Raw genomic sequence first — 26,172 nt, 5'->3', positions numbered from 1 at the left:
ATAAGTGGAGCAGACGGGACTCAAATTGGCACCCATATGGGATGCCGGCATTGCAGGCAGAGGCTTAACCTACTACACCACAGCGTCGCACCCAAAGCAGGCAATTCTTTAACATGGTCAACATAATTAAGATCAATAAAAACTCAACTACCAACAGAACTTTGACTTTACTGTAATATCTATTTTTGTAACATTATTACTAAAAAGCAACTTTAACGGACTTCTGATTTCATTCCAAGATGTAAAGAGATTAGAAGTTGTCACTCCCATCCTTATAACAAGAAAAACACTGAACAAACAAAATAAACCACAACTCTTCTTCTATCCATCAGAGACTGGAGATCAGGGGACAAACTGGCACTGGGGGAGGGGACTCGGACTCACAGCTCAAAGGGAGCAGAGTCCTTCGCCGGAGTCAGTCCTGAGAAGAACGCTTACGGCCTGCTGGACCCATGGCGGGCGGTTCATGTGGGTCAGCCGTGCGCTGGGCACTCTGAGGGGCAGGTCTTAGAGGGTTCCACACTATTGTGAGCTTTACTGTGCTCTCAGTGTGGATATCACAGAAGAAAACCCTCATTTGAAATATTCCCCGAGAATTCTGTTCTTTGTTCTGTTCTCTGTCACGAAGTCTGGCTTTCAATGAGGACCGGTATTCTACCGAAGCTTTAACTGACCTGGGAAAAGGCAACTGGCCAACTCCAGCTCCCCGTGCCCTCCTGCCTCATCTCAAGGTTGGGGGAACTTCTAGGAAAAAACGTGTGAAGCTCAAAGGCCCATCAAAAGACTGAGCCTTGATGACAGTGGTATAGAATGCTTCCCCGCCCCATGCACACCTTACCTTCGAGTCCACCCAGCCCCGTGTCATACAGGGCTACGGATGCAAGAGTTGCAAGGGGTGAGAGTCCATTGAAGAAGGACCTTCCAGGGAAACACCAAGACAACAGAGGGGAGGGAGGAAGACACTGGAAGAAACGGAAGCCTCAGATACCTGCCGTTTTGGAATCCAGTAAACACGGAAAAATCCTCACCAGACACACATAAACCTTTGCACTAAAGGCCTACCTACCCCAGTTTCCATTACACAATACGTCATGCCTCGCTTCCAGAAAAAATCTTGCAAGGTACATGAGAAGGTCAGTTATCAAAGAGCAGTCTGGGGACGAGTGTCTGCCTCAGCGGTGAAGATGCTGCTTGGGACAGCATCCCTTACCGGCGTGCCTCGGTTCCTCCCGGATCCGCTCCAATCCCGGCTTCCTGCTAATGCACGCCCTGGGGAGGCAGCAGGTGGTCGCTCAAGCAGTTAGGTCCCTGCCACTCACCGGGAGTCCCACCTGGACTTCCTGGCTCCTGGCTTGGGCCTGACCCAGCCCTGGGACTTGAACTAGAGGATGGGAGACCTCTGTCTGTCCATCCGCCTAGCTGTTTCTTTCACTGTCTCTCTGCATTTCATACAAAATAATGAAACATTTTTTAAAAGTAAAAAAAGAAATCCAAACATGCCCAAACAAACATAAACTAAGAGATCTGGTGTCAGAGACTTGTTTTGCAAGAAACGTTTAAACAAGTCCCTTGGAGAGAAGAAAAGTGAAATAGATCACATAGCAGGTATATGAAGCAAAAGGAAAACCCCGGAAAGTTCCCCATGTGCTGTGCCCTGGTCCCAAGGCTCCCGGCTGGGCTTCCTTCTCTGCATCTTCTAGGGTCTTCTCAAGCTTGTTTCATACACAGTGCCCTGGGTTTTTATTTATTTATTTATTTATTTATTTATTGACAGGCAGAGTGGACAGTGAGAGAGAGAGACAGAGAGAAAGGTCTTCCTTTTTGCTGTTGGTTCACCCTTCAATGGCCGCCTCAGCCAGCGGACCGTGCTGATCTGAAGGCAGGAGCCAAGTGCTTCTCCTGGTCTCCCATGGGGTGCAGGGCCCAAGCACTTGGGCCATCCTCCACTGCACTCCTGGGCCACAGCAGAGAGCTGGCCTGGAAGAGGGGCAACCGGGACAGAATCCGGCGCCCCGACTGGGACTAGAACCCGGTGTGCCGGCGCCACAAGGCGGAGGATTAGCCTGTTGAGCCACGGCGCCGGCCCGCCCTGGGGTTTTAACCATACTTAGTGAGAGGTAGAGGAAAAACAATCCTCACATCATCTTTCCAGAAGTGAGTCTCTGCATGTATTTTTTTTTTAAGATTTATTTATTTGAAAGTCAGAATTACAGAGAGAGAGGAAGAGACACAGAGAGATCTTCCATACTCTGGTTCACTCTCCAAGTGGCTGCACCAGCCAGGGCTGAGCCAGGTGGAAGCCAGGAGTCAGGAGCTTCTTCTGGGTCTCCCTCATCGGTGGCAGGGGCCCAGACATTTGAGTCATCTGCTGCTGCTTTTCCCAGGCCATTAGCAGGAGGCTGGATTGGAAATGGAGCTGCCAGGGCAGGGACTGGTGCCCACATGGGATGCCAGCATCACAGGCTACGGTTTTACCCATTACGCCACATCGGCCTCCCTCATTGCATTTCTAAAATCCTTTGGCTTCCGTGGATTATAGGTCAAAGAGTGAATAGTTATTTATTTCTTTTTCTTTTTTTTTTTTTAATTTGAAAGGCAAACAGAGAAAAACACAGAGATCTCCCAGCTACTAGTTCACTCCCCCAAATGCCTGCAACAGCCAGGGCTGGGCCAGGCTGAAGACGAGGACACAGAACTTAATCTGGGGCTCCCATATGGATGGCAAGGACCCAGGGTCTTGGGCCATGATCTGCTGCCTGTCAAGGAGCGCATCAGGAAGCTGGGTCGGCAGTGACGGAGTCGGGGCTCACACCTGGCACTCTGATGTGCTCTGCGGGCGTCCTGAGCCTTGTTCTCGCCACCGCGCCAAATGCCCGCCCCCAAAAGCAAATGTATTTGTAATTGTAGATCCTGATGTTTGTCTCTCAACATTTACTATGAGACATGTTCCACATCACTGAAATTTCTTCAGCAATATCAGCTTTCATAGCTACAAATAACATTAACATGGATTTTTTTTTTTTGACAGGCAGAGTGGACAGTGAGAGAGAGACAGAGAGAAAGGTCTTCCTTTTGCCGTTGGTTCACCCTCCAATGGCCACCGCGGTAGGCGCGCTGCGGCCGGCGCACCGCGCTGATCCGATGGCAGGAGCCAGGTGCTTCTCCTGGTCTCCCATGGGGTGCAGGGCCCAAGCACTTGGGCCATCCTCTACTGCACTCCCTGGCCACAGCAGAGAGCTGGCCTGGAAGAGGGGCAACCGGGACAGGATCGGTGCCCCGACCGGGACTAGAACCCGGTGTGCCGGCGCTGCAAGGCAGAGGATTAGCCTATTGAGCCACGGTGCCGGCCAACATGGATTTTTTTTAAAGATTTATTTATTTATATGAAAGTCAGAGTTAGAGAGAGAGAGAGAGAGAGAGGTCTTCCGCCCACTGGTTCACTCGCCAGTTGGCCTCAATGGCTGGAGCTGTGCCGATCTGCCAGGAGCCAGGAGCTTCTTCCGGGGCTCCCACATGAGTGCAGGAGCCCAAGGACTCAGGCCATCCTCTATTGCTTTCCCAGGCTGCAGCAGAGAGCTGGATCGGAAGTGGAGCAGCCGGGATGCAAACCTGTACCCACATGGGATGCCAGCACTGCAGACGGTGGCTTTACCCACTACACCACAGTGTTGGCTCCCTTACCATGGATTTAATCATTATTTCACTGCCAGGGCAATTCCTAATTCACCGCTATTAGGTTGCTAAGACGAATGCACTTATACAGAGATTCATGAATATCTCTCCTTTTTCCTGGGATAATTCCTGGAGCTACAGCTACTACATTTAAAGTAATAATTTAAAGAGCCATTGTGTGGAATCCTGGGTTAAGCAGCTGCCTGTGACTCCAATATCCCATGTCAGAGTGCTGGTTTGAGTCCCAGCTGCTCTGCTTCCAATCCAGCTCCCTGCAAATGCACCTGGGAAGGCAGCAGAAGATGGCCCAAGTGCTTGGGCCCCCGCCACCCACAAGGGAGACCCAGATGGAGTTCCTGGCTTTAGTTTTGCCCAGGCCCAGCTGTTGTGGACGGCAGATCTTTCTTTCTGCCTCTCCCCCTTCTCTCTGTCACTTTGCCTTTCCAATAAACAACATAAATCTTTAAAACATAATTCAAACTCCCAGGAAAAATGAAAGGAGAGTGTGCACCCAAGCGGATGACCAAGTGTTGACATCTCTCTCTCCACTCTGCCCCCTGCGACCAGAATGCAGGCACAGGCCAAATAACTGGGGTTTTCTGTTGCACAGAAACAACCCACAATAGATTGGATGCAAGGCGCTTCAGTAACTGAGTGACAGTGACCTTCCAGTCCACTCTCCCCATTCTGTAGAAACCTCTTCTTTCCTCTCACTGGCCCTCACTATCATTTGCTTTGTTCTTGTTGATGTTTTCCCCCCAAATGCCGGCACAAGGGAGGATAAAGTGAAGACTTCGGCGTGGTTCCGATGGTGCTGGTCCAGATGGTGGTTCCCCCTCCCAGCACCAATAAGCAAAGCATGGTCGTTAAGAACAGTGTGAGCAGATATCACAGGCTGTGGAATCTGTGAAGGCCAGCCCCGGCGAGAGGAGGCAAAGCGCTTGGACGTGGACGGATCAGTGCCAAAGTGGGGATAATAGGGACGCCTGTTTTGAAAACTGCGCGAGAGCACTTTGAGCTCTCCAGAGGAAATATGACACTTTAAAAACTGGTATTTGTTTTATTTATTCAGGAAACAGGCAGAGAGAAGGAGCAGGAGAATAAAGAGGAGGAGGAGGAGAAGAAAGAGAAATCTCCCGTGCACTGGTTTACTCCCCAAATGTCCCTAACAGTCAGGCTCTGAAGCCAGGAGTCTAGAACTCAGTCTGGGTCTCCCACTAAGTGGCAGGAACCCTGTTCCTTGAACCCTCACCTGCTGCCTCTCAGGGTGTGCATTAGGGGGAAGGTGAAGTCAGGAGAGGAGCAGGACTGGAACCCAGGCACTCCAATCTGGGACGCAGGCACCCCAAGCAGCGTCTTAACCACTGCACCAACCCTGCCCTTTTGCTGATCTTGTCACTGGCTGAAGAACAACTGCCGGGGGATTTTGCACGGCTGGCATCCATTGTTATCCTTCTGCATCCACTACTATAAACTACCAGGCTTCCCATGAGTAGCCCTCGCCGGGCAATGAAGGAGTAGGGGCAGAATACTGCAATGCGGTATCTGATCGGGATTCGGGTGTGGGCCTCACCACTGGCCACCTGTGTAATCAGGGACTAGTTTACTTAACCTGTCTGGGCCTCGGTTCTCTTGTCTTTAAAAGGAAAGGGTGAGCATGTACCTCATGAGTTTACAGGGTGTCCTTTGCAAACTGCCAAGTGCTATGCAAACACTGATGATGTGATCCTGATCATGATGAGGCTGGTACTCACTATGTATCTGTCCTGAAACACCTTAAAAATCTATTGTTATAAAGTTATAATTTCTCATATTATACTATTGTCCAGGAGTAGTAGTAATTTAGAATAAACTTTTCTAATTTCCTGGGTGCCCATACACAGAATGAAATCCCATGTATCCGAGTAACGCCGAGTCTCAGCCGCTCATAGAACTGTGCTCTGCTGTCAAAGGGCAACAGAGCTCTGCAGTCCTCATCAAACGCCTCCCCTCTCAGGAGGAGCTGCGGCCCGCGGCCTGGTGGCCTCCGGCGCCGTGAGCAGTTGGCTCTCAGCCTGACTGCCAGGGCCCAGCCCCTCATTCAGTGTCAGTGTGGTCCAACCCTTCACAGAGACAGGGTAGCAGGATTTCCAGGACCTAGGTCTTGATCGTACAGAAGCAAGGCCTCTACGTGGCCAAAAGAATACTCATTCCAGGCTGTCTTACTCGTCCTGGGATCCCAAGCACAAATAACCTGCATTAGAAATGCCAAGAGTGTTAAATGCAGTTTCGAGGACCCCTTCTGGAAAGCAGTGGGAAGGAACTGCAAAGCAAAGTTTGAGAAACATCACTGCAGGCCTGTGCTCTCACGCACAGAGAAGCCACTTCCCAGGGGGTAGTAAGACAATGCCGTGGGCCATGGAAGCAAAGTATAAGATCTACTTACATAAAATGAGAAATAAACAAGACAGAATTTCTTTGCAGAGAGAGAAAGAGACAGAGACCTCCATCTTCTTGTTCATCCCCAAATGCCTACAGCAGTCACACTGGGTCTCCCACCCAAGTCCTTATCTGCTGCCTCCCAGACTGTGCAGTAGCAGGAAGCAGGACCAGAGCTGGAACACAAATCTTGGCACTCTGATACAGGGTGCAGGGATCCCAACCCGCAGCTGAACAGCAAGGCCAAATGTTTACCCATGTCCAACAGTTTAATATTCAGTTTGTCACCGGGTCACGCACAAGGTCATGTTTCCTGCAGCTCTGGACACATCCTGAGATTGCAGGATGTGCAGTCATAAAGACCCTGTGAATAGTGGGGCCAGCACTAATGCATTTGTTTCCAAAAAAGACTGCAGCATACCCATGCAGTGGGCTTATGGGTTTTTATTACTCAGCTTTTGTTTTTTTAAAATTTATTTGAAAGCAGAGTTATAGAAGAGAGAGGGAGTGACAGAGAAAGACAGAGATCTTCCATCATTCCCCAAAATGGCTGCAATTGCCCAGGGCTAGGCCAGGCTGAAGCCAGAAGCCTCCATCTGGTGACTCCAGCCAGGTTTCCCACATGAGTGCAGGGGCCCAAGCACTTGGGCCATCTTCTGCTGGTTTCCCAGGCACATTAGCAGGGAGCTGGATTAGAAGTGGAGCAGCTGGGACTCAAACTAGCGCCCACATGGTATGCTGTTGCTGCAGGCTATGGCTTAGGCCACTGTTCAACAACACTGGCCCCTATTACTTAGTTTTAACTAAACTAAGCCTGAAAAAAATTCACATGGGTATTAAATTTTTTTTCTGTAATAAACACAGTATTTTAAAGATAGTGATAGCAAACACTAACCGTGAACACCAAGAAAATGGTGGTGTTGACACTATTCCGCATACATGAGCTTTTGTTCTGCCCCATTAGAAAGTAAAAATGGGAGCTGGTGCTGTGGTGTAGCAGGTAAAGCTGCCTCCTGCAGTGCCAGCATCCCATATGGGCACTGATTCAAGTCCCAGCTGCTCCACTTACCATCCAGCTCTCTGCTATGGCCTGGGAAAGCAATGGAAGATGGCCCAAGTCCTTGGGCCCCTGCACCCATGTGGAAGACATGGAAGAAGCTCCAGGCTCCTGGCTTCAGATTGGCCCATTGCAGCCATTTGGGGAGTGAACCCATGGATGGAAGACTTCTCTCTCTCTCTCTCTCTCTCTCTCTCTCTCTCTGCCTCTGCTTCTTCATAACTCTGTCTTTCAAATAAACAAGTAAATCTTAAATAAAAAAGTAAGTAAAAATGATGAGGATCCAATCAAACTTAAGTCAGTCAAAAATAAAAATAAAAAAATCGAACTTAATAAATATCCTGAAAGCTAACTGAAATATGGACTTGTCCCTAACTCTCGTGAGTGCTGAACCTCACCTAAGGGTACAGTTGGTTCTGGGACGTTAGCCGCAGCCAATATAAGCCCATCAGGAATAACAAGACAAGCAATCAGAATATTATCATTATTATTATTATTAAAAGCAGAGACACATGCAGAAAGAGACACAGACAGACAGATCTTCCATCTGCTAGTCTACTTCCCAAATTCCTGGGACTGGGCCAGGCCAAAGGCAGGAACCTGGAACTCATTCCAGGTCTCTCATGTGGGTTGTAGGGACTCAGATACTTGAGCCATCATCTGCTGCCTCCTGGGGTATGCATTAGCAGGAAGTTGGAACTGGAAGCAGAGCCACGTCCTGGGACACGGTGTCTTAATTAGTGCAACAAATACTTGCCCCAGATCATTATAATCGCTAAGCTGCATTAGGAAAACCAGAAAGTTTTGGGCTTTGGGGACCAGGGTTGTGGTGCACTGGGTTAAGCCACTGTCTGCAATACTGGCGTCCCACATCAGAACCACTGTTGGAGTCCTGGCTGCTCTGCTTCCAATCCAGCTCCCCGATAATGCACTTGGGAAAGCAATGGAAAATGACTCGAGTTGTTGGGGCCCTGCCTCCCATGTGGGAGACTTGGATAGAGTTCCTGGCTCCTTTCTTTGGCCTGGCACAGTCCCAACCATTGCAAACCATTTGGGGAGTGAACCAGTAGATGGAAGATTTCTCTCTGCCACTTAGCCTTTCAAAATAAATAAAATAAGAAAAGAGTTTTTAACTGTTAATAAAGTAGAAAAATTTTAAATATTTATTGCCTCTTGATCTCATGATCTAAAGTTTCTATATCGGTGTACTTTAAAATATACTCACTATATGTGGTAAAATATACATAATTTCTAAATAAATATACACATACTATGGGTACGTGACCACACATTTTTTGACTGATGCCTTTGTGCAATAAAAGGCCAGGTCCAGTTTCTGACCCAGCTCAAAACTCTCGTGAAATCACCTCTCTGACCTCCTGCCCAGTGTTGTGACCGAGCAAGCTGTACCTCAGCAAGTCACAGAAAACATCTTCCTACTTGGAGATTATAAGGACTTGGTCATGGAACCTTAGAAGAGAAATGCCATGAGTGGACCAGTCCTGCTCCTTCAGGCATGAGAACCTGACAGAATTCTAGGTTCTGTAACCTGCTTCACGCGTAATCTCCCAGCAGGCCCTGCCAGACTTTGAAGCCAAGTGTATCCATGTCAGTCTCTTAGCACACGTGCAGGGCTGGGTGTGGTTAGCTACCTAGGAGCACAGCTAGCCCCTGATCTCTCATCTCCTGGATTCTCTTCTTTCCATCTACTTTTGTTGCTTCTCTGCCTCCCGGAGCTGCACCCGGTGGCTCTCACCTGGACAGTCCAGGACCTGCCCCAGGCTTGTTTACTGTGAAGACCCCATTTGGACTTTGCTCCAGTGTTTAGACCTTGAGCCACCTCATTTCATTGCAAACAGCATGTCACTTTAGCACCACGCAGCCACAGCTAGGACTGGGAGAAGCCCCCGCCACCACCTCCAGGCTCATGGGACCCATTCAAAGTTGGCAGGCTTCCTGTGTTCCCGAGAGGGAGGCCGATTATCAACTGTTATACGGAATGAGAAAGATGTGACCCAAGGGCCACTCACGGGTGCCTGCTCCACGTCTCCTGTCAGTGTCTTCCTTCACTCGTCCAGACCCTAAGAAGGGGCCAGGACACTCTTGAGAAGGAGAGAAGCACTGTGCAAGCAATATCTCCTTCAGACACACGCTGTTTAGTTCCCTGTGAGTTGCAACTGCTGCCTAGTTAGATCTTTTCAGCTATCTTAACCTGCACACCTGTAGGCCAGAATCCCTGTTCTCCATCCGGATGAGAGGAGAACTGAAGGACTGGATTCTTACATTAGAGCTGGTGACAGACCCCTCTTTGCCTGTTCACTCATCCCCACCCCCACCTGAGGCTTTCTCACTGGTTGCTTGTAGGCGTGGTCCCTTGAACACACACTCTCACAGGTAGGCATGGTCCCTTGAACACACACTCTCTTAGGTAGGCTTGGTCCCTTGAACACACACTCTCCACCTAGTGTGGACCTCCTGCCTGCGCCCTGCAGGGGCCTCCCACTTTGCCCTACTGGTCTCTCTTGATTAAGAGTCATCATATTAAGCTGCCAAAGTAACCTCCCAATATTTTCTTCTATGAGAGTCCCTTTTATGATTTGCTCTATAGATTCTTTGTTTTAAAAAGATTATGTGTATTAATTTAGTTGCAATTTTGAGTTTTAGTCCTAAGTTTAATAATTAAAGATATAAATGACAAAAAAATAAAGCACTCTTCCATTATAGACGAGTACATTTTACCTCTTTAAGCTGTTTAAGTTAAGTGTGTATTTTAGGAATTTAAAAGTGTTTAGATGCTTGCAAACATCATTTTATGATCTTTCATTAGCACGACAGAAAAGCCACCAGATTTAGAGTCAGAAGATTGGATTATTGGAATTCCCGCCATGAGATCTTGTGCAATTTACTCAAGTTCCTCATCCATAACACGGAGATAGCACCACGCACAGGGTCGGCATTCAGATTACTGAGAGAACGGATGTAGAATACGGGGTGGAGGCGGGCACTTGAGTCAGCGACTGAGGTGCTGCTTGGGAGGCCTCTGCTGCCAATTCCAGGTCTCCACCTGCACCCTGCTCCCTGCACGACTGCAAATGATGTCACATATCTGAGCCTTTCAAATAAAACTTCATAAATAATGCGTTTTTTAAACACTGTTAAGTGCTTTATAAAGCACGCATCTGACCTCTGGCCTCAGCGCTCCCAGGACTTTCGAAGGTGGCCTGTGGTGTGTGCTCCTGTGCATGTCCGTGGTCTTCTCTTCGTTTCCACTTCCCAGGACCACACACCTCCTGCTTGCCTCTTCCCCAGGTCAAGCGCCTTCTGTATCAGGAAGTCCCAGGCAACCTCAAACCAAACTAACAACCAAAGAGCGCTCTTTCCTACCAAGCTGACTTCTCGGCTATCAGTTCAGATCAATGCCTCCTCTACCTTCTCAGTGCCCACGACCCCACAACGTGGGGTCACCCTTGAGTGTCACCCATTCGACGTCGACACAGTCTCATGTCCACTGAGATTCCTTCCAAATGCCTCCAATCTAATCTCCTCTTTCAGTCCCCTGACATCCTGTCTACGCCCACACACCTCCGAGTAAACTCCGAGTGGTGAGGGCAAGGTCTGTGTCTGACTGTACACCTCTGAGCCCTAACGAGGGCAAGGTCTGTGTCTGACTGTACACCTCTGAGCCCTAACGAGGGCAAGGTCTGTGTCTGACTGTACACCTCTGAGCCCTAACATCGTGCTGCTCAGTAAGCAGCCGCCGTTCAACAAATGTTTGTTGAAAAAACGAATGCAAAATAAATGAGTGCTTGGATGTGTGGGTGTTTGTGGTAACCTAGCCTCTGGCTTCCCATCTCCAGGCTATGTGCATTCCCATCCACTCTATGCAGCATTTTCAGATTCGTTTTTATAAAATGCCACATTTGGCATGTCATCATTTGACATCAAAACCTTCAGTGGCTTCATACTTTCTCTGAAGATGAATTGAAACTTTCCTCTTGCCCAAGCTGCCCCCCTACTGTACCTACTCCATTTCCTCCACTCCTCTCCCCTCCAGGCCCACGAGTGCCCGCTGTTGTGCTTGCTCCCTCCACAGTTCTTCATTTGTGCTCTTGTTTCCTCCTCACGAAGCACTGTGCTTTCCTTTCTGCCCACCTGAGGCCGAGTCCAGCTTGACCCTTCCCAGACTATAGTCGTCCATGGCAGCCACTCCATGTTATGATTCCCCTTGTACTTACATCACCCTTTTTAAAAAAAAAAAAAAAAAAGATTTTATTTGTTTATTTCAGAGGTAGAGTTACACAAAGAGAGGTAGAGGCAGAGAGAGAGAGAGGTCTTCCATCCGCTGGTTCACTCCCCAAATGGCCACAATGGCTGGAGCTGGGTCAATCGAAGCCAGGAGCTTCTTCTTGGTCTCCTACCAGGGTGCAAGGACCTAAGCACTTGGGCCATCGCTTTCCCAGGCCATAAGCAGACAGTTGGTCTGGGCCATATTGATAGCTTTCCATGACTCCTTGTGCACTATTTCTGAACTTGATGTCACTGTCTGATACTAGTCACTTATACTGGGTACATGTATAAGATGCAAATAGGGGACACAAGGGTTTTTTTAGCTTACTATGAAGTTTTAATCTACATTCACTCAAACTCTGGAGGCCTACAGGTGAAAAGATCCCAGGTGAGGTGACCCCATTTCTCTTTAACTCAATCCTAATTTTAATAAATCATTGCAGAAGATTCATTACAGGACGGATAGTTCAAGCAAGCTTTTATTATTCTGTGCTGCTTACCTGGATACCAAAATCACCTTTACAATAAAGCATACATAGGATGTAAATAAAGTAGTATGTATGCAATCTGAACAGTGCAAAAATGTCTGCTTTAGGAGCTGAGTTTTAGATACTTTTCACTAAAAAAGAACAATAATAAAGAATAACGCTAAAACCTAGGACCTTGAAATTATTTTCATGGTGTCAAGCACTAGAACGCCACAGAAGTAAACTTCGTTAAAGTCCAAATTTTGACATTAATTTCATTTTATTTTTTTAAAGATTTATTTATTTATTTGAAAGGTAGAGTTACAGAGGTGCAGAGAGAGAAAAAGAAAGAGAGAGAGAGAGAGAGAGAGAGAGAGAGAGAGAGAGGTCCTCTATCCCCTGGCCCATTTTCAAAATGGCTGCAATGGCTGGAGCTGGGCCAATCCAAAGTCAGGAGCCAGTAGCCTCCCCCCAGGTCTCCCATGCAGGTGCAGGGGCCCAAGGACTTGGGCCATCCCCACCACCTTCCCAGGCCACAGCAGAGAGCTAGATTGGAAGTGGAGCACCTGGGACCCAAACTGGCGCCTATATAGGATGCCAGCACTGCAGGTGGCAGCTCTACCCTCCATGTCACAGTCCCGGCCCCTATTTTATTTTTATTAATATTTTAATTATACATATTTATGGGGTACAGTGTGACAAGTCAATACATGTACTTGATGTGCAATGATCAAATCAGGTTAGCATTTTCATCTCAAACATTTAAAAATGTTTTGATTGACTGACATTTAATAACTGTACATTTATGGGGCACAGTGTGATATTTCAATAAACCTACAATTGAAGTTACTAGAATGAATTGAACAAAGCCAAGAAAATATTGCCTTTATACTCACCTCATCTGAATGAGAAAGGCTATTTTTTATGTTACTTTGGGCTCTAAAGTGGTTATTTTACTTACCATCTGGAAGTCTGAAGAGTATATAAATTTTCAGTGATAGGAGTTGTTAACACATGATGGTTTACAACATTTAAGTACTTCTCAATGTGAATCTGTTATAGAAAAGTTAAAGTGTAGGCCATTAGAGTGGACTTAAGATCTCAACGAATTTACTTCATCTCATTTGGTTAATCCTCTAAATTGTATAATTAAACCCAAAAAACACACAACATGCTATGTGTTACTGCGTGTTTCAGGTATCGTTAGGCATCTCAAGGCTGAATTACCCCCACCACCCCAACAAGCACAACAGACGATCAAGACTGGAGCCTACGTGAAACTGCACAGTGAGTTCCTTAGCCAGGGAAATGCACTGGGCAATGCGGACATAGAGTGATGTCTTTCTCTTACAGGGACTCCAAGCACCCATCCGAGGAAAGCATTTGGACTTTAGGTACGGATTACTCAATACAGCCAACCCAGACTCCAGCTGGGTCCAGCCCTCTCACCATCAAGTAACATAGGACAATGATACGCTGGGTTGATGAGGCTACAGAATACATCACGTTTCCCATGGCTGATCCCGTGATATGAAGCTGACTACATCGTAGACTCAAAGTGTAGTCAGAGCAGAGACATGGAAACTAAGAGATCTGGAAGATGGAGGCAGACTTTGTTTGGAAGCTGGATCCCTTTAGCTAACATATCTTGGCTTCATGAATGACTATGATGCTGCCCTGAAGTTTGGGTTCTTCCCTGACCTTTGATATGTTTAGAATGATGAAGTTCCTATGCAGTTTACTTTCCTGTTCCAAATTTGGTATATTTCTTTGGTATATTTGGTAAAATCAAGTTTTACCCACTTGATTCCAATATTACAAAAAAGAGTAACTGAAAATACTGAAACTATTATGGAAAAATAAACTCTGATTTTTTTAGAATCATAGTAAATCCCATAAATCTGCATTATGCTGGTATGAATTCTTTTTGGTTAGGAATATTGTTGGGGCTGGCTCTGTGGCGTAGTGGGTTAGGCCACCACCTGCAGTGCCGGCATCCCATATGGGCACCAGTTCAGGTCCCGGCTGCTCCACTTCCAATTCAGCTCTCTGCTATGGCCTGGGAAAAGTGGAGGATGGCCCAAGTCCTTGGGCCTCTGCACCAGTGTAGGAGACCTGGAAAAGGCTCCTGGATGCTGGTTTCAGATTGGTACAGCATCCCACATGGGATGCCAGCACTGCAGGTCGTGCTGTGGCATAGTGGGTAAAGCCTCCACCTGCAGCACCTGCATCCCATCTGGACACCAGTTCGAGACCCAGCTGCTCCACTTCTGATCCAGCTCTCTGCTATGACCTGGGAAAGCAGTGGAAGATGGCCCAAGTCCTTGGGCCCCTGCATCCGCGTGTGAGACCTAGAAGAAGCTCCTGGTTCCTGGCTTTGGATTGGCGCAGCTCTGGCCATTGTGGCCATTTGGGGAGTGAACCAGCGGATGGAAGACCTCTCTCTCTCTGCCTCTCTTTCTCTCTCTGTGTAACTCTGACTTTCAAATAAATAAATAACTATTTTTGAAAAAAGGAATATTGTCATGTCTTTATTTATTTTAAAGATTTTATTATTATAACATTATATTTATGTTTGATTTTATTAATATAATATAATATTAATAATATTACTAAAACATTTTATTAATATTAGTAATATTAATTGATAATATTAACAAACAGCATTAACATTATTTACTAATATTATTAATTAATAATATTAATAATTAACAGTATTAATAATATTTTATTGATATTATTATTAAATGATAATATTATTGACAGCCAGAGCTGAGCCCATCCAAAGCCAGGAGCCAGGAGCCTCTTTTGGGCCTCCCACCCAGGTACAGGGGCCCAAGAACTTGGGCCATCTTCTACTGCTTTCCCAGGCCATAGCAGAGAGCTGAATCGGAAGTGGAGCAGCCAGGACTTGAACCTGCACCCGTATGGGATGCTGGTACTGCAGGCAGTGGCTTTACCTGCTGTGCCACAGCGCCAGCCCTGTTGTCATTATTTATTAAATTCTAAGTTCTTTCCATCAAAACACATTTTAGAAGTCACCACTGCATAGTTTTACATGTAATATCCTTAAATATAGAATACATGATGTAAGTTGATCAATCACTTAACAATTATGCTAATTTGAAAAACTAACAGAATAAGAAAGTTGATGACTGCCTTAAACCCAACTCAGTTAGGAAACCACACAGGTCCTATGAGAACCATAATTGCTTTCCTAGAGGCTTGTTTCCATCCCGTTCTTCATTTAATTATCTATAGCTCCACTTACTCTTAATCCTATTTCAGTTCTCTGGATTGCCGTGTCAAGATGCTGGATGTCTAGAGTCTCGCCTTTCTCTTCAACTGGGAATTCTGTTAATTTCTCCTTTAACTGATGGAGGTCATCATGGACCTGTAGATAGGGAAAAAATGTAAAATATTGAAAGAATGTGCACACAGTCTACCTATAGCAACTATTTATCTTACTCCTTTGTTATGTGCTTGAATTGCTGGAACCACATAGTTGATTTTATGGTCTTCATTGAAAGGCCCATTTTTATGGTTTTAAGACCTTCTTCATTTGGACTGTTCCATCAAACTGTTATTCAGACTTTGAAAAGCCAAGTTTTCATACACTTTCTGTTTTCCCACACCCCTTAGACACAGATGTAGGATCGCACTTCGAATGGCTTCTGTTTTCTCAAGCAGTAAAGCAGGAGAGGCACAGATGATAAGAAGTCGGCGGCCGACTCCAGAGTCTACAAATCGGTTAGGAAGGAAGCAAACAGGAAGCTTCTAGCTCAGAGATTCTAGTGGAATCAGTGCCTCGTGTTGACCGGTTCTGTTGGTTTTCCACGCTAGCTGGAGCTTCCCCGCTCACGGCTCTGAAGAAGCAGCTCTGTGTGTACTGCGGCCAAGACTTTGTTTTATGTAGTGAGAAATGAGAACGATCCGTGAAGAAAAGGCGCCATATGTTATGACTTGAACATTTTCCTTCAATCTGTATTTTCCTTGGAAATGCATATCGCTCTCCAATGTCAGGCACCCTCAGAATAAAATGGGCACCACGAAATTGGAGAGCAGATGATTCTCTGCATTCATATTAGAAACCAAACTTCGGATAAATACAGATGGCACCAATTATTGTATGGGCTGCTGCCACAAGAAAAACATTTTGTTATGCAAATTTATGAATCCAACACCTGTTTCAGCAACAGTCACACCACTAACAATCTGTGGTCTGGGTTGCTAAAGGCATTTTGAAATGGTTACCTTTTCTCTGTCAGGATAACTGGACCCACACATTGATCCAGTCTATGTTATTGATTACTCTCGAATGTTCCCAGAGAGCCAAGTCCTGTACTCAAAAGACGAGATTCTGCGTCTTTTCACTGATGGGCATCACAGTCTGGCAGACACATCTGGTCATTTGTACTCCGCACAAATTGTCGTGTAATGCCTTCGGGGCTCACAGATTGGAATCTGAACACACCTCCTGCTTGCTTGTAGGCATTAAGGATGGAGATGTACTTCTTTTGATTGTTTTGTCCAAATTACTGCTGCGAGCTGATTTACCATCCACTGTTTGAAAACACTTACAAAGTACAAAGAGGCAATTCAAGGGCAAGGCCCTTTCCAGGCGTGTGTGTGTGTGTGTGTGTGTGTGTGGTTCTTCTTTTCAATGCATCAACATTTTCTCCTCTAATATTTGCAGCTCTGTGTGTGTTTATGTAATTGTCTGTCAACTGCTGGAAGTAGTGAAAACTGCTCTGGCTTTCTCTTCAGGGTACCAGAGGTTTGGGATTTCCTTCTGCTTTGTGTGGACAGCAATGCTACTTCATAGACTTGTGAAGTGATATGCAGCAGGACCTAACAGGAACTCAATAAAAGGTAGTTGGGAGGGCGGGTGTTTGGTGCAGCAGTTAAGACACCACTTGGGACGCCAGGAATCCATATTGGAGCTCTTGTGCCTGGGATCAAGGCTCAGCTCAGCTCCTGAGTCCAGCTACCTGCTCATGTGTATTCTTAGAACAATGGGTGATGGCTCAAGTAGTTGGGTCCCTACCACCCATGTGAGAGAGCCACATCGAGTTCTAGGCTTCTATCTTCAACCTGGCCTGGCCCAGCCCAGCTATTGTGGGCATTTGGGTAATGAACCAGCAAATGGGAGATCTTGCTGTGTCTTGCTCAGTCCCTCTGCTTTTTAAATAAATAAAAACAAATTTTATTAAAAGGCAGATGGCCACAATTTGTAGCTTTCACACTGACTAGTCACAGAGTTCCCATGTACATCATCCACATTTTCTGAATCTCTAGTTTCTTCACCAAGGAAAAAACGAATTACCTATTTCCAGAATTATCAAATGAAAATGAGGTACATGCATGAAAATGAGTCAATATAGGCTTTGTTGGCAGATCCACATGAACCGAATCCTGCTTCCTCCTTCCCTAAATGGAACTCAGCAAAGTTATTTCGCCTCTTGGAGGGTTAGTGTTGCCATCTGTAAAATGGGGATACTAAGAGCTGCCTCCAAATGGTGGCAAGAATAAAACAAGGTCAAGTAGGTGAGGTGCTCTGGGCCATGCTAGACACAAGGCAGGCACGGGACAAATGTCAACACTCCTCCTCTGAATCCTGAAACCAAGTGCAACTCCTGGCTGTGACCGACACTCCGGCAATGGTTCCTGAGTTGAACTGCCTCCTTACTCTTCCCAGGGAGCTTCACACTTTCCCTGCAGAGTATTTTCTCCTCCGCTCTACATAACCACCCGTCTGCTTGTGTAATTGCAGTAGACACAAGCACTGGAGGAGGTGTTATCCTAGGCTTGGGTAGCAAGAGAGATGATGTTCTAAATCTCTGGTTTTTTTTTTTTTTCTTCACACAGCTCCAATCTACCACACTGAACTTTTATGTCACCCAACATTTCTGAGACCACCAAATGCATTGTTTTCCATCAATTTTCTACTTAGATTATTATTTTGACTGGGGACAAAAATCGAAGCCCACATTTAATGCAGAAAAGATCTGCTCTAAAATTTAAAAGAATCATGATACCAGACTACATGTGGTCAGAAGTAATATGAGGATTCCACTTTATTCATGGCTACTACAGAGTTTGTTGAGTCATTATCATAACTTCAAGTTATTTATAACCCCATTAATTTTCTATTTCAGAGGCAGACACACAGAGAGAAAGACAGCTTTCATTCACTGGTTCACTCCTCAAATGCCAGCAACGGCTGGGGCTGGGCCAGGGACAAAGCCAGGAGCCGAGAACTCAGTCCAGGTCTCCCTCTTGGATGACAGGAACCCAATTACTTGAGCCATCACTGCTGCCTCCCAGGGTTTGCATTCCCAGGAATCTGGCATCAAGAGCCAGAGCTGGAGCTGGGAATGAAGCGCAGGCACTCTGATGGGATAACGCCCTAGTTAAGATGCTAGTGCCTTAACTGCTAGGTTAAATACCTGCTCTCCCAACCATTCCCCCATTCAGTTTTTATTGTATGCTCCTGGCAAATCAATCAAGAGGAACTGGTAAGAATGAGAGTGAAAATATCAAACTATCTACTTAGCTCCAATATCTCCCAAGTCAGTGTTGACACAGAGCTACTATTCTCTGATTTGTAGTAACTAATATAAAGAGTACAAAAAATGTATATGAGTAAAATTGACATTTTGAGATTTGATTAATTTTTTAAAGATTTGTTTATGTGAAAGGCAGGATTATATAGTGGGGAGGGTGAATCTTCCACCTGCTGGACCAGGGAGAAGCCAGGTGGCAGGTGTCCAAACACTTGGGCCATCTTCTGCTGCTTTTCTCAGGCCATAGTAGGAAGCTGGACCGAAGTGGAGCAGCTGAAACTTGAACCAGTATCCATAAGGGATGCCAGCATCACAGGCAGCAGCTCTTCGTACTGTGCCACAACACTGGCACCTTGATTATTATTTATAGCCCTTGCCTATACTCTTGAGGGACAGTGAGTTTTTCTATTTACTACTGGTTGAATTCTTTACTCAGTGGAGGATTAAGCTTGTGATTATAAAGTAAATTGAAAGTATGTCACAGCAAAAATTAAAAGAAGGAAAGGAAGGAGGGAGGGAGAGATGGATGGGAAATATCATTTGTGTTCTTAAAACTCTATATTATGAAATACATGAACTTTGTTCACTTTATTTATATAAAGACATGTTAACATTAACTTTCCCTCTTCTTCCAATAATTTAGACTAAAAAACAGACTAAACTTAAAAATAAGTGTACTCAAGGGGCCAGCGCCATGGCTCACTTGGCTAATCCTCCACCTGCAGCACCAGCATCCCATATGGGTGCTGGGTTCTAGTCCCGGCTGCTCCTCTTCCAGTCCAGCTCTCTGCTGTGGCCCAGGAAGGCAGTGGAGGATGGCCCAGGTCCTTGGGCCCTGCACCTGCATGGGAGACCAGGAGGAAGCACCTGGCTCCTGGCTTCAGATCAGTGCAGTGCCGGCCATGGCGGCCATTTTGGGGGTGAACCAGTGGAAGGAAGACTTTTCTCTCTGTCTCTCTCTCTCACTGTCGGTCAAATAAAAAAAAAATAAGTGTACACAAAACTTAAATTACATAAAAGGGTACAAGACCAGATATATCTAATAATAGCTGGTATTTATTGCTACACTTTGCATTATCCTACATTTAATCTTTATAAGATTCCCATGAAGGAGTTAATACCATCTTCATTTCATACAGGCTAAGTAACCTGTGCAAGGTAACATAGCTAGTTAACTGGTGGGGCTATTCAAATCCAGTTGGTCTGACTCCACAGCCTCCATGAGTGAGCACATGCTTAATACACAGAATTACAGAAAGGTGAAATTTGGTAAAAATTAGTGGCAAAGGCAGGATATAAACACCTAGAGGAACACAAGGGGCAAAAGGAGACTTAATGATGAACTGAAAAGGTTTGAGAAGGATGCTCACACCTGCTCTGCCTAGGGGCCCATCCACAATATGTCCATCATTGGTCAGTTTCCCTTCCATGATATGATGATAATAACATTATATCTGATAGCCACATTGTACAGATTAAATGCGTTAACATTTATACAGCACTTAGAACACTGTATGATATAGTACGTTAGCTTTGATTATTGTGATTTGCCTCTTTAAAGTCCTATTACAGTTTATATTTTACAATGCAACCTAGAGCAGCTCTCCAACTTGAGCGAGCATCAGAATTATCTAAAGGTTTGTAGAAACAGGCTGGAGGGCCCCGACCCCGGGGTTCCTGATTTAGTAGGTCTGGGGTGAGGCCTGTGAGTTTGCAGTTCTCACAGGTATCCAGGTGGTAATGATGCTGCTGATCCCGAGACCACACTTTGAGAAGAGGTGAATCTAATCTTAGCTCTTCTCATCCTAGGAGATGAAACTAGTTCAACGTTACCCACCAGAGAATGCCAAGGTCATGGCCAGACCTCAATATTCTGACTGCAAAACCAAGTGCTCCTTCCGCTAGACATCCTGCTTATTGTAGCCTGTTTGAAGGCAACAGACCACAGCTTCCACCACAGGTGGAGTCCACGCTGGTGTCTTGGCCTGGTGTTGCACGCTCACACATGTGAAGGGCTCACTGGGAAAGTGGGGAGGGTCTTCCAACTCCTCGTTATACACGTGAGGGTACTTTAAAGCGTTCGTGGACAATGGCATTCTAAGTTTTTTTTGGTGCTAACATTTTTGGAAATCTATGCATGGATTTTTTTTCCCCATGGACTTTCGAAGAACCCTCTAGGCCTACATGAAGAGAAGCTGACGGTCTGCAGAGATCAGCTTCAATAACCAGGCTAACATGTAGGCGCTCCTCCTCCACTCAGTGTCGGCAGTAACCCTGTTAGACAAGGAGGGGTGTGGGTCAACAGGGGTTCTGACTCTTAGCTCTTCTGTCCAAGTTCACCATTCAAGGTCAGCAGGTATCTATGACCCTAACAATGTATCTTAGGTTGACCAAACAGCTCCCTCTGGATCCACTCTGAAGCGGGCTTTTAACACTGGATCCTGCACCATTCCAAACCACAAGAGGAACAGCCCTCAGGAACAGCATTATGTCAAGGGAAAGACGGAAATTGCACATGGGAATTCTCCATTTCTGGTCTCTCTTTTTTTTAGAGCCATTTCTGGGCTGGTGAAATAAACTAAAGAGAAACTGGATTGCGCCAGTCACCTAAGTGTACTGCGAGGAAGAGCTGGCTGTTTCTTTTTTTTAATTTTATTTATTTATTTATTTATTTTTTGACAGGCAGAGTGGACAGTGAGAGAGAGACAGAGAGAAAGGTCTTCCTTTTGCCGTTGGTTCACCCTCCAATGGCCGCCGCGGTAGCACGCTGCGGCCGGCGCACCGCGCTGATCCGATGGCAGGAGCCAGGTGCTTCTCCTGGTCTCCCATGGGGTGCAGGGCCCAAGGACTTGGGCCATCCTCCACTGCACTCCCTGGCCACAGCAGAGAGCTGGCCTGGAAGAGGGACAGGATCGGTGCCGGCGCCGCAAGGCGGAGGATTAGCCTAGTGAGCCGCGGCGCCGGCCGGAGAGCTGGCTGTTTCTAGGTAGGAGTCTCTACTGGTGTTCCACATGTTTAGGGTCTATCAGAAGATGTGGTGTGTGCAGGAAGGGAGGTTTATCCTTTGCTTTGCTACCGGTAACTGATTTCTAGGGCCCTGATATGTCCAGCCTGAAAAAAAGGGTCTTTGGCTCAGGTCTTTGGCCACCGGGCAGCCTAGCATGACTTATAAGCCGCACTGTGTCAGTTCCTATGTATAGAGAAACAGGAGACTAAAGACATTAGTCTGCCTCCCAACCCTGAGGGGCTGCAAACTAAAGGTCGTCGTCGAGGGCCATGTGAAATTGAGCCCAATACAACCTCTGGATGCCCAAAGCCCCAGGCAGCTTCTGCAGCTGGCAACACGCTGTGCACATGGTCACACAGTGCGGACGCACAGGGACACGAAGCCCAGCAGCTCTGTCTGGGAGCCTCCGGGATCCTGTCCCACGCACTCCTTCCCTTAGCCGGTCCTGAGTTCCAAGGGTCGTCCTCATTAATTACTGAGTGTGTGGACGGTCACGAGGCCCCTCTATCTGCAGCCAGCTGGTCTGAAGTGACGGTGGTTCTGATCCCCTGAACCAGTGGAAGCCAGGGCAGCCGTGAGAGACCTGCTCCTTCAGACTTCGGTGAGTTTGCCCAAACTCACAGCAGGGTGATGCTCAAAGACACAAGGTAAGATTTAGGTAGGAGTCATGTCAGGGAAATCCATGACATTGGTGACTAGGGGCTCGTATTTTGAAAAAAGGTGAAGTGAAGGAAGTCGCTCAACGATCAGATCAAAATTTGGACAGGAAAACCAGATGCAATTGAAGAGGGAACATCACTTCACACCCCTGAGAAGCCTGATGGAGTGGTGTAAGGCCCATTACTTCAAGCCTCAGTCTAGAGGAACGAAACATAAAAGTGATGATATATACATTTTAACGCCACCTCATTTGAGTGTGAGAAAACAAAGTGCCTTAACCATTTCAGAAAAATCTGTACCTGTTACAAAACCGAGTTACACCGGAGATGCCAAAACTTTCTTCATACTTCCCACCTCTAATTAAAAAGTTACTCCCCTGAATTTTTAAATTTGTCACACTTGATGTGCAATACAAATCATCTTTGATATATTTTCCTCTGGGTGCGCTCCCAAACAATGGGCATTTTGCTCCCCCAAATTGGGGTGCTTAGGAAAAGTACTCCACACATTTCCATTTTCTCCCCAAATTCCTGATCTCCTTCCAGTGTTTCTGATTCGCGTCTCCTCCACGCCCCGACAGCACGGGTTCAAATTTTTCAGGATATAACATTTTATAATGGTGCTTCGGTGTAAGATGGACTTTTTTTTCCTGAAGGTTCCGGGGTCGTGGAGTTTTATCAGAGACAGGGCGGCCATGCTGCTGGAGCGAAATCCATGGGCAAAGCCACCCTGAGGGTGTTGGGTCCGTGGAAGGGATGCGGGGGGGTGTTTTGGGGGAACCCCTCTCGCCCCAAAACGAGTGGGCGCGTTGAACCGGCGCTACTAAGCTTCGCTCGGAAGTTGGGCAGTGCCGGGAAAGGCCCGTTTCCCACCTGGATTAAGATGGTTCCGATGGGGTCGTAGTTTTCAGTCTCCTGTGCCATGGCTAGGACCAGGAGGGATGCTTCCCCCGCAAGGCTCGGCCTCCAGGCTCGGAAACCTGAGGAGAAGCGCTCGTCCCCATGGCAACACGGCACGCGGCCCGGCCTGTTCTACGCCGGCAGCGGAAGCGGGGGGTGAGGGTTGGGTTAGGCCATTTGGTTGGTCCTGAGAACTCGGACCATTCTGGCGTGTCTCCCCCGCGCGCCGGCTCGCCGTGGTACAGCCCAAGGCGGAAGTGGCTCCCGGACGGAACCGGCTGTCCCGCGCAGCTATGGCTGCCGGCGTCCCCTGTGCGCTTGTCACCAGCTGCTCTTCTACCTTCAGCGGAGACCGGCTGGTCCAACGTGAGTAGCCACGCGCCTGGGCCGACATGCAAGGTCCCTGAACCTCGGCGGGCGACAGCCCCAGAGCCACGGCCTCTCGTTGGGCCTTGTCCTCGCTGCGGGCTCTTCATTCACTGGGTCCAGGTGCTCTGGTCCTAGGTGTTGGCCCCCGGCTCGTAAACTCATTGCTTTTCTGGTCGGCCAGCCGGCCTACACCTGCGCTCTTTCCAGCTCCTTGTGTGACGCGGGGCGTCCGGCCCGGCCCGCAGGCCGGAGTGAGGGTCCGCCGAGATGAACGTGAGGGCGCGCTGGCAATGGTGCTGTTAGGCGAGTGCACGGTGCTGCCAGGGTTGGGGGTGTTGGACTTTATTCCTGTCCCTGCCGACGAGGTGGGGGAGCATGCTTGTCTCCTCTGAGTGCCCCGCTGCGCTTTGACGAATGAAGCCCAGCTCACCCCGTCCGCGCCGAGGCTGCGGTGAGCGCCTCGCCCACAGCTGTTGGGTAGTGCTGGACCTGGTGCGTTTGCCCCTGCGTCCACGTAATGACCGCCCTGGGAGCCGCGTGCGGTAACGGGGCCTGTGAGGTCGGGTTATATAGGAGTCCAGACGCCTGTGAGCGGAGCGGTGACTGAGCTGTATGAGCCTAGGCGCGTCCGTTTTTCTGTCCGTACAATGGTAAATGATGTTCACAGGGTGGTGCTTAGCCCGGAGACTGGCACGTGGTGAGCATTCGGTAAATGATGCGGCTTGTTGTTAAATACTCTCTCTACATCGCCTAGTTTCTTGATCTTAAGATGGGCCATGTACACCGGTTTTAGGATTGATGGATTTTTTTTTTGTTTGTTTTTGTACACCGTAAAGAATCACTCAGGTATTTTCTTCACCTCTCAAATGACGGAATTAGGTGAGATGTCCCTCCAGCTCTCTGTGGTTTAGTTATTAGTTATGATCTCTTAGAAAGTTCCTTGCTAGGAAAGTTTGATTATAAGACTTGTGGAATGATAACTAACACTGTTTGCATTCCTCTAAGCAGTATTCCTTACGGTTCCCTCCTTTCTTCCCTCTTTTTCTCCCTGCCTCCCTTCCCCCCCTTTTAAGATTTATTTATTTATTTATTTGAAAGGCAAAGTTAGAGAGAGGCAGAGGCAGAGAGAGAGAAAGAGTGAGAGAGAGAGAGAGAGAGAGGTCTTCCACCTGCTATTCACTCCTCAAATCGCTGAAGCAGCCAGAGCTGGGCCCATCCGAAGCCAGGAGCCAGGAGCTTCTTCCAGGCTCCCACACGGGTGCAGGGCCTAAGGACTTGGGTCATCTTCTGCTGCTTTCTCAGGCCATAGCAGAGAGCTGGATCACAAGTGGAGCAGCCAGGTCTCGAATCGGCACCCATATGGGATGCTGGCACTGCAGGCAGCAGCTTAACCACAGCGCTGCCCCCCCCCCCCCCATAGACTTTTTGAAGTATCTTCTTATTGGTCATTCCTACTATAAAGGATTAACATTAAAAGTAGAAGACAGCTCCAAGTCATCTCTAACATCCTTATAGATATAAAATTCTTTTGCTGTGTTAGTTACCTGTCTTTATGTTAGATTATATAATATTAACTTGAACCTAGTATTTTTTATTTTTTAAATTAGAAAATATTTTGATGTATTAATATTTATACATTTTTATAGAGATGGTACAGAATTTCAATACACACACATACACACACACACATAAGACATAAACTGATCAAATCCACCAATTGGCATTTCCATTTCCTTCTCTTTTCATTATGTTTAGAGCCTGTGGGCTCCTCGCTTCCAGTTCTTCACACAGTATATAATTGGTTATTGTGAACTGCAGTCACCCTACGGTAGTGCTGTGGGACACTAGAACTTATTATTCCTGTCTTTTGGTCTTATCCAGCCTCCCTCCATCCTCTCTTCCTCATCCTTCCATATAATCACTATTCTAAGTTTAGATCAACTTTTTATTTTTAGCTTCTACATATGAAAGAGAACATGTGATATTTGTCTTTCTATGTCTGGCTTATTTTGCTTAACGTGATGACCTCCAGTTCCATCCATTTTGCTGCAGATGTCAGAATTTCATTCTATTTATGGCAGAATAAGTTTATAGTGTTATCTACCACATTCTCTTTTTTTATTCATTGACAGATACATAGGTTGAGTTCATCTGTTTGCTACTGTGAATAGAGCTACAGTGAAGATGGGAGTGCAGGTATCTTTCTATACTGACGTCATTTTCTTCAGATATAGTCCCCGGAAGTGGGATAGCTGGGTTATGTGGGAGATCTATTTACTTTTTTTGCCATACTTCCATACTGTTCTATGTAATGACTGTACTTATTTGCATTCTCACCAGCAGTGTGTAAGGGTTTGCTTTTCTCTATGTCTTTGCCAGCATTTATTATTTTTTGTCTTTTTGAAGTTGGCAGTTTTTTCTTTCAGAAGTTAGAATATATCATTCCATTTCCTTCTGGCCTGTAAGGTTTCTGCTGAAAAATCTGTTAACCTCTTGGGGACTTATTAAATGTGACTCTGCACTTTTACTGGGTTTGGAATTCTGTTTGTGTTGTACTTTTGAGAGGTTGACTATAAAGTGTCACTGTGAAGATCTTTTCTGGTCATGTCTGTCTGGGGTCCTGTGGGCATCCTGTACTTGGATGTCCATATCTTTCTCTATATTGGGGCAGTTTTGAGCTATTATTTCATTGAAGAGGTTTTTCTATGTCATTATTCCTCTCTTCTACCTCAAGGATCCCCACAATTTGAGTGTTGTGCGTGTGTTTAAT

General features: G+C 46.7%; 2 protein-coding genes across 3 annotated transcripts in view; one reads left to right on the top strand and one right to left on the bottom strand.

The window, feature by feature from the left end:
• IQCH (IQ motif containing H) overlaps positions 1-23,057 on the bottom strand; it is a 218,024-nt gene extending 194,967 nt beyond the window's left edge. The window contains exons 1-3 of the mRNA XM_062204812.1: positions 23,007-23,057; positions 15,173-15,295; positions 12,863-12,954 (exon numbers count right to left, since the gene is read on the bottom strand). Coding sequence (XP_062060796.1) covers positions 12,863-12,954; positions 15,173-15,295; positions 23,007-23,057 — 266 coding nt within the window. The remainder of the gene's footprint in view (positions 1-12,862; positions 12,955-15,172; positions 15,296-23,006) is intronic.
• Positions 23,058-23,289: 232 nt separating this feature from the next.
• Positions 23,290-26,172, top strand: part of AAGAB (alpha and gamma adaptin binding protein) — a 53,988-nt gene continuing 51,105 nt past the window's right edge. For both annotated transcript variants that reach the window (XM_062206193.1, XM_062206192.1), the window contains exon 1: positions 23,290-23,399. In XM_062206193.1, the coding sequence (XP_062062177.1) occupies positions 23,327-23,399 (73 nt within the window). In that variant the 5' untranslated portion in view covers positions 23,290-23,326. The remainder of the gene's footprint in view (positions 23,400-26,172) is intronic.

Source organism: Lepus europaeus, chromosome 11, assembly GCF_033115175.1.
Source record: "Lepus europaeus isolate LE1 chromosome 11, mLepTim1.pri, whole genome shotgun sequence".
Classification (NCBI taxonomy): domain Eukaryota; kingdom Metazoa; phylum Chordata; class Mammalia; order Lagomorpha; family Leporidae; genus Lepus; species Lepus europaeus.
The sequence above is the reverse complement of the archived record's forward strand: the minus strand, read 5'-3'. Positions and strand labels throughout refer to the sequence as shown.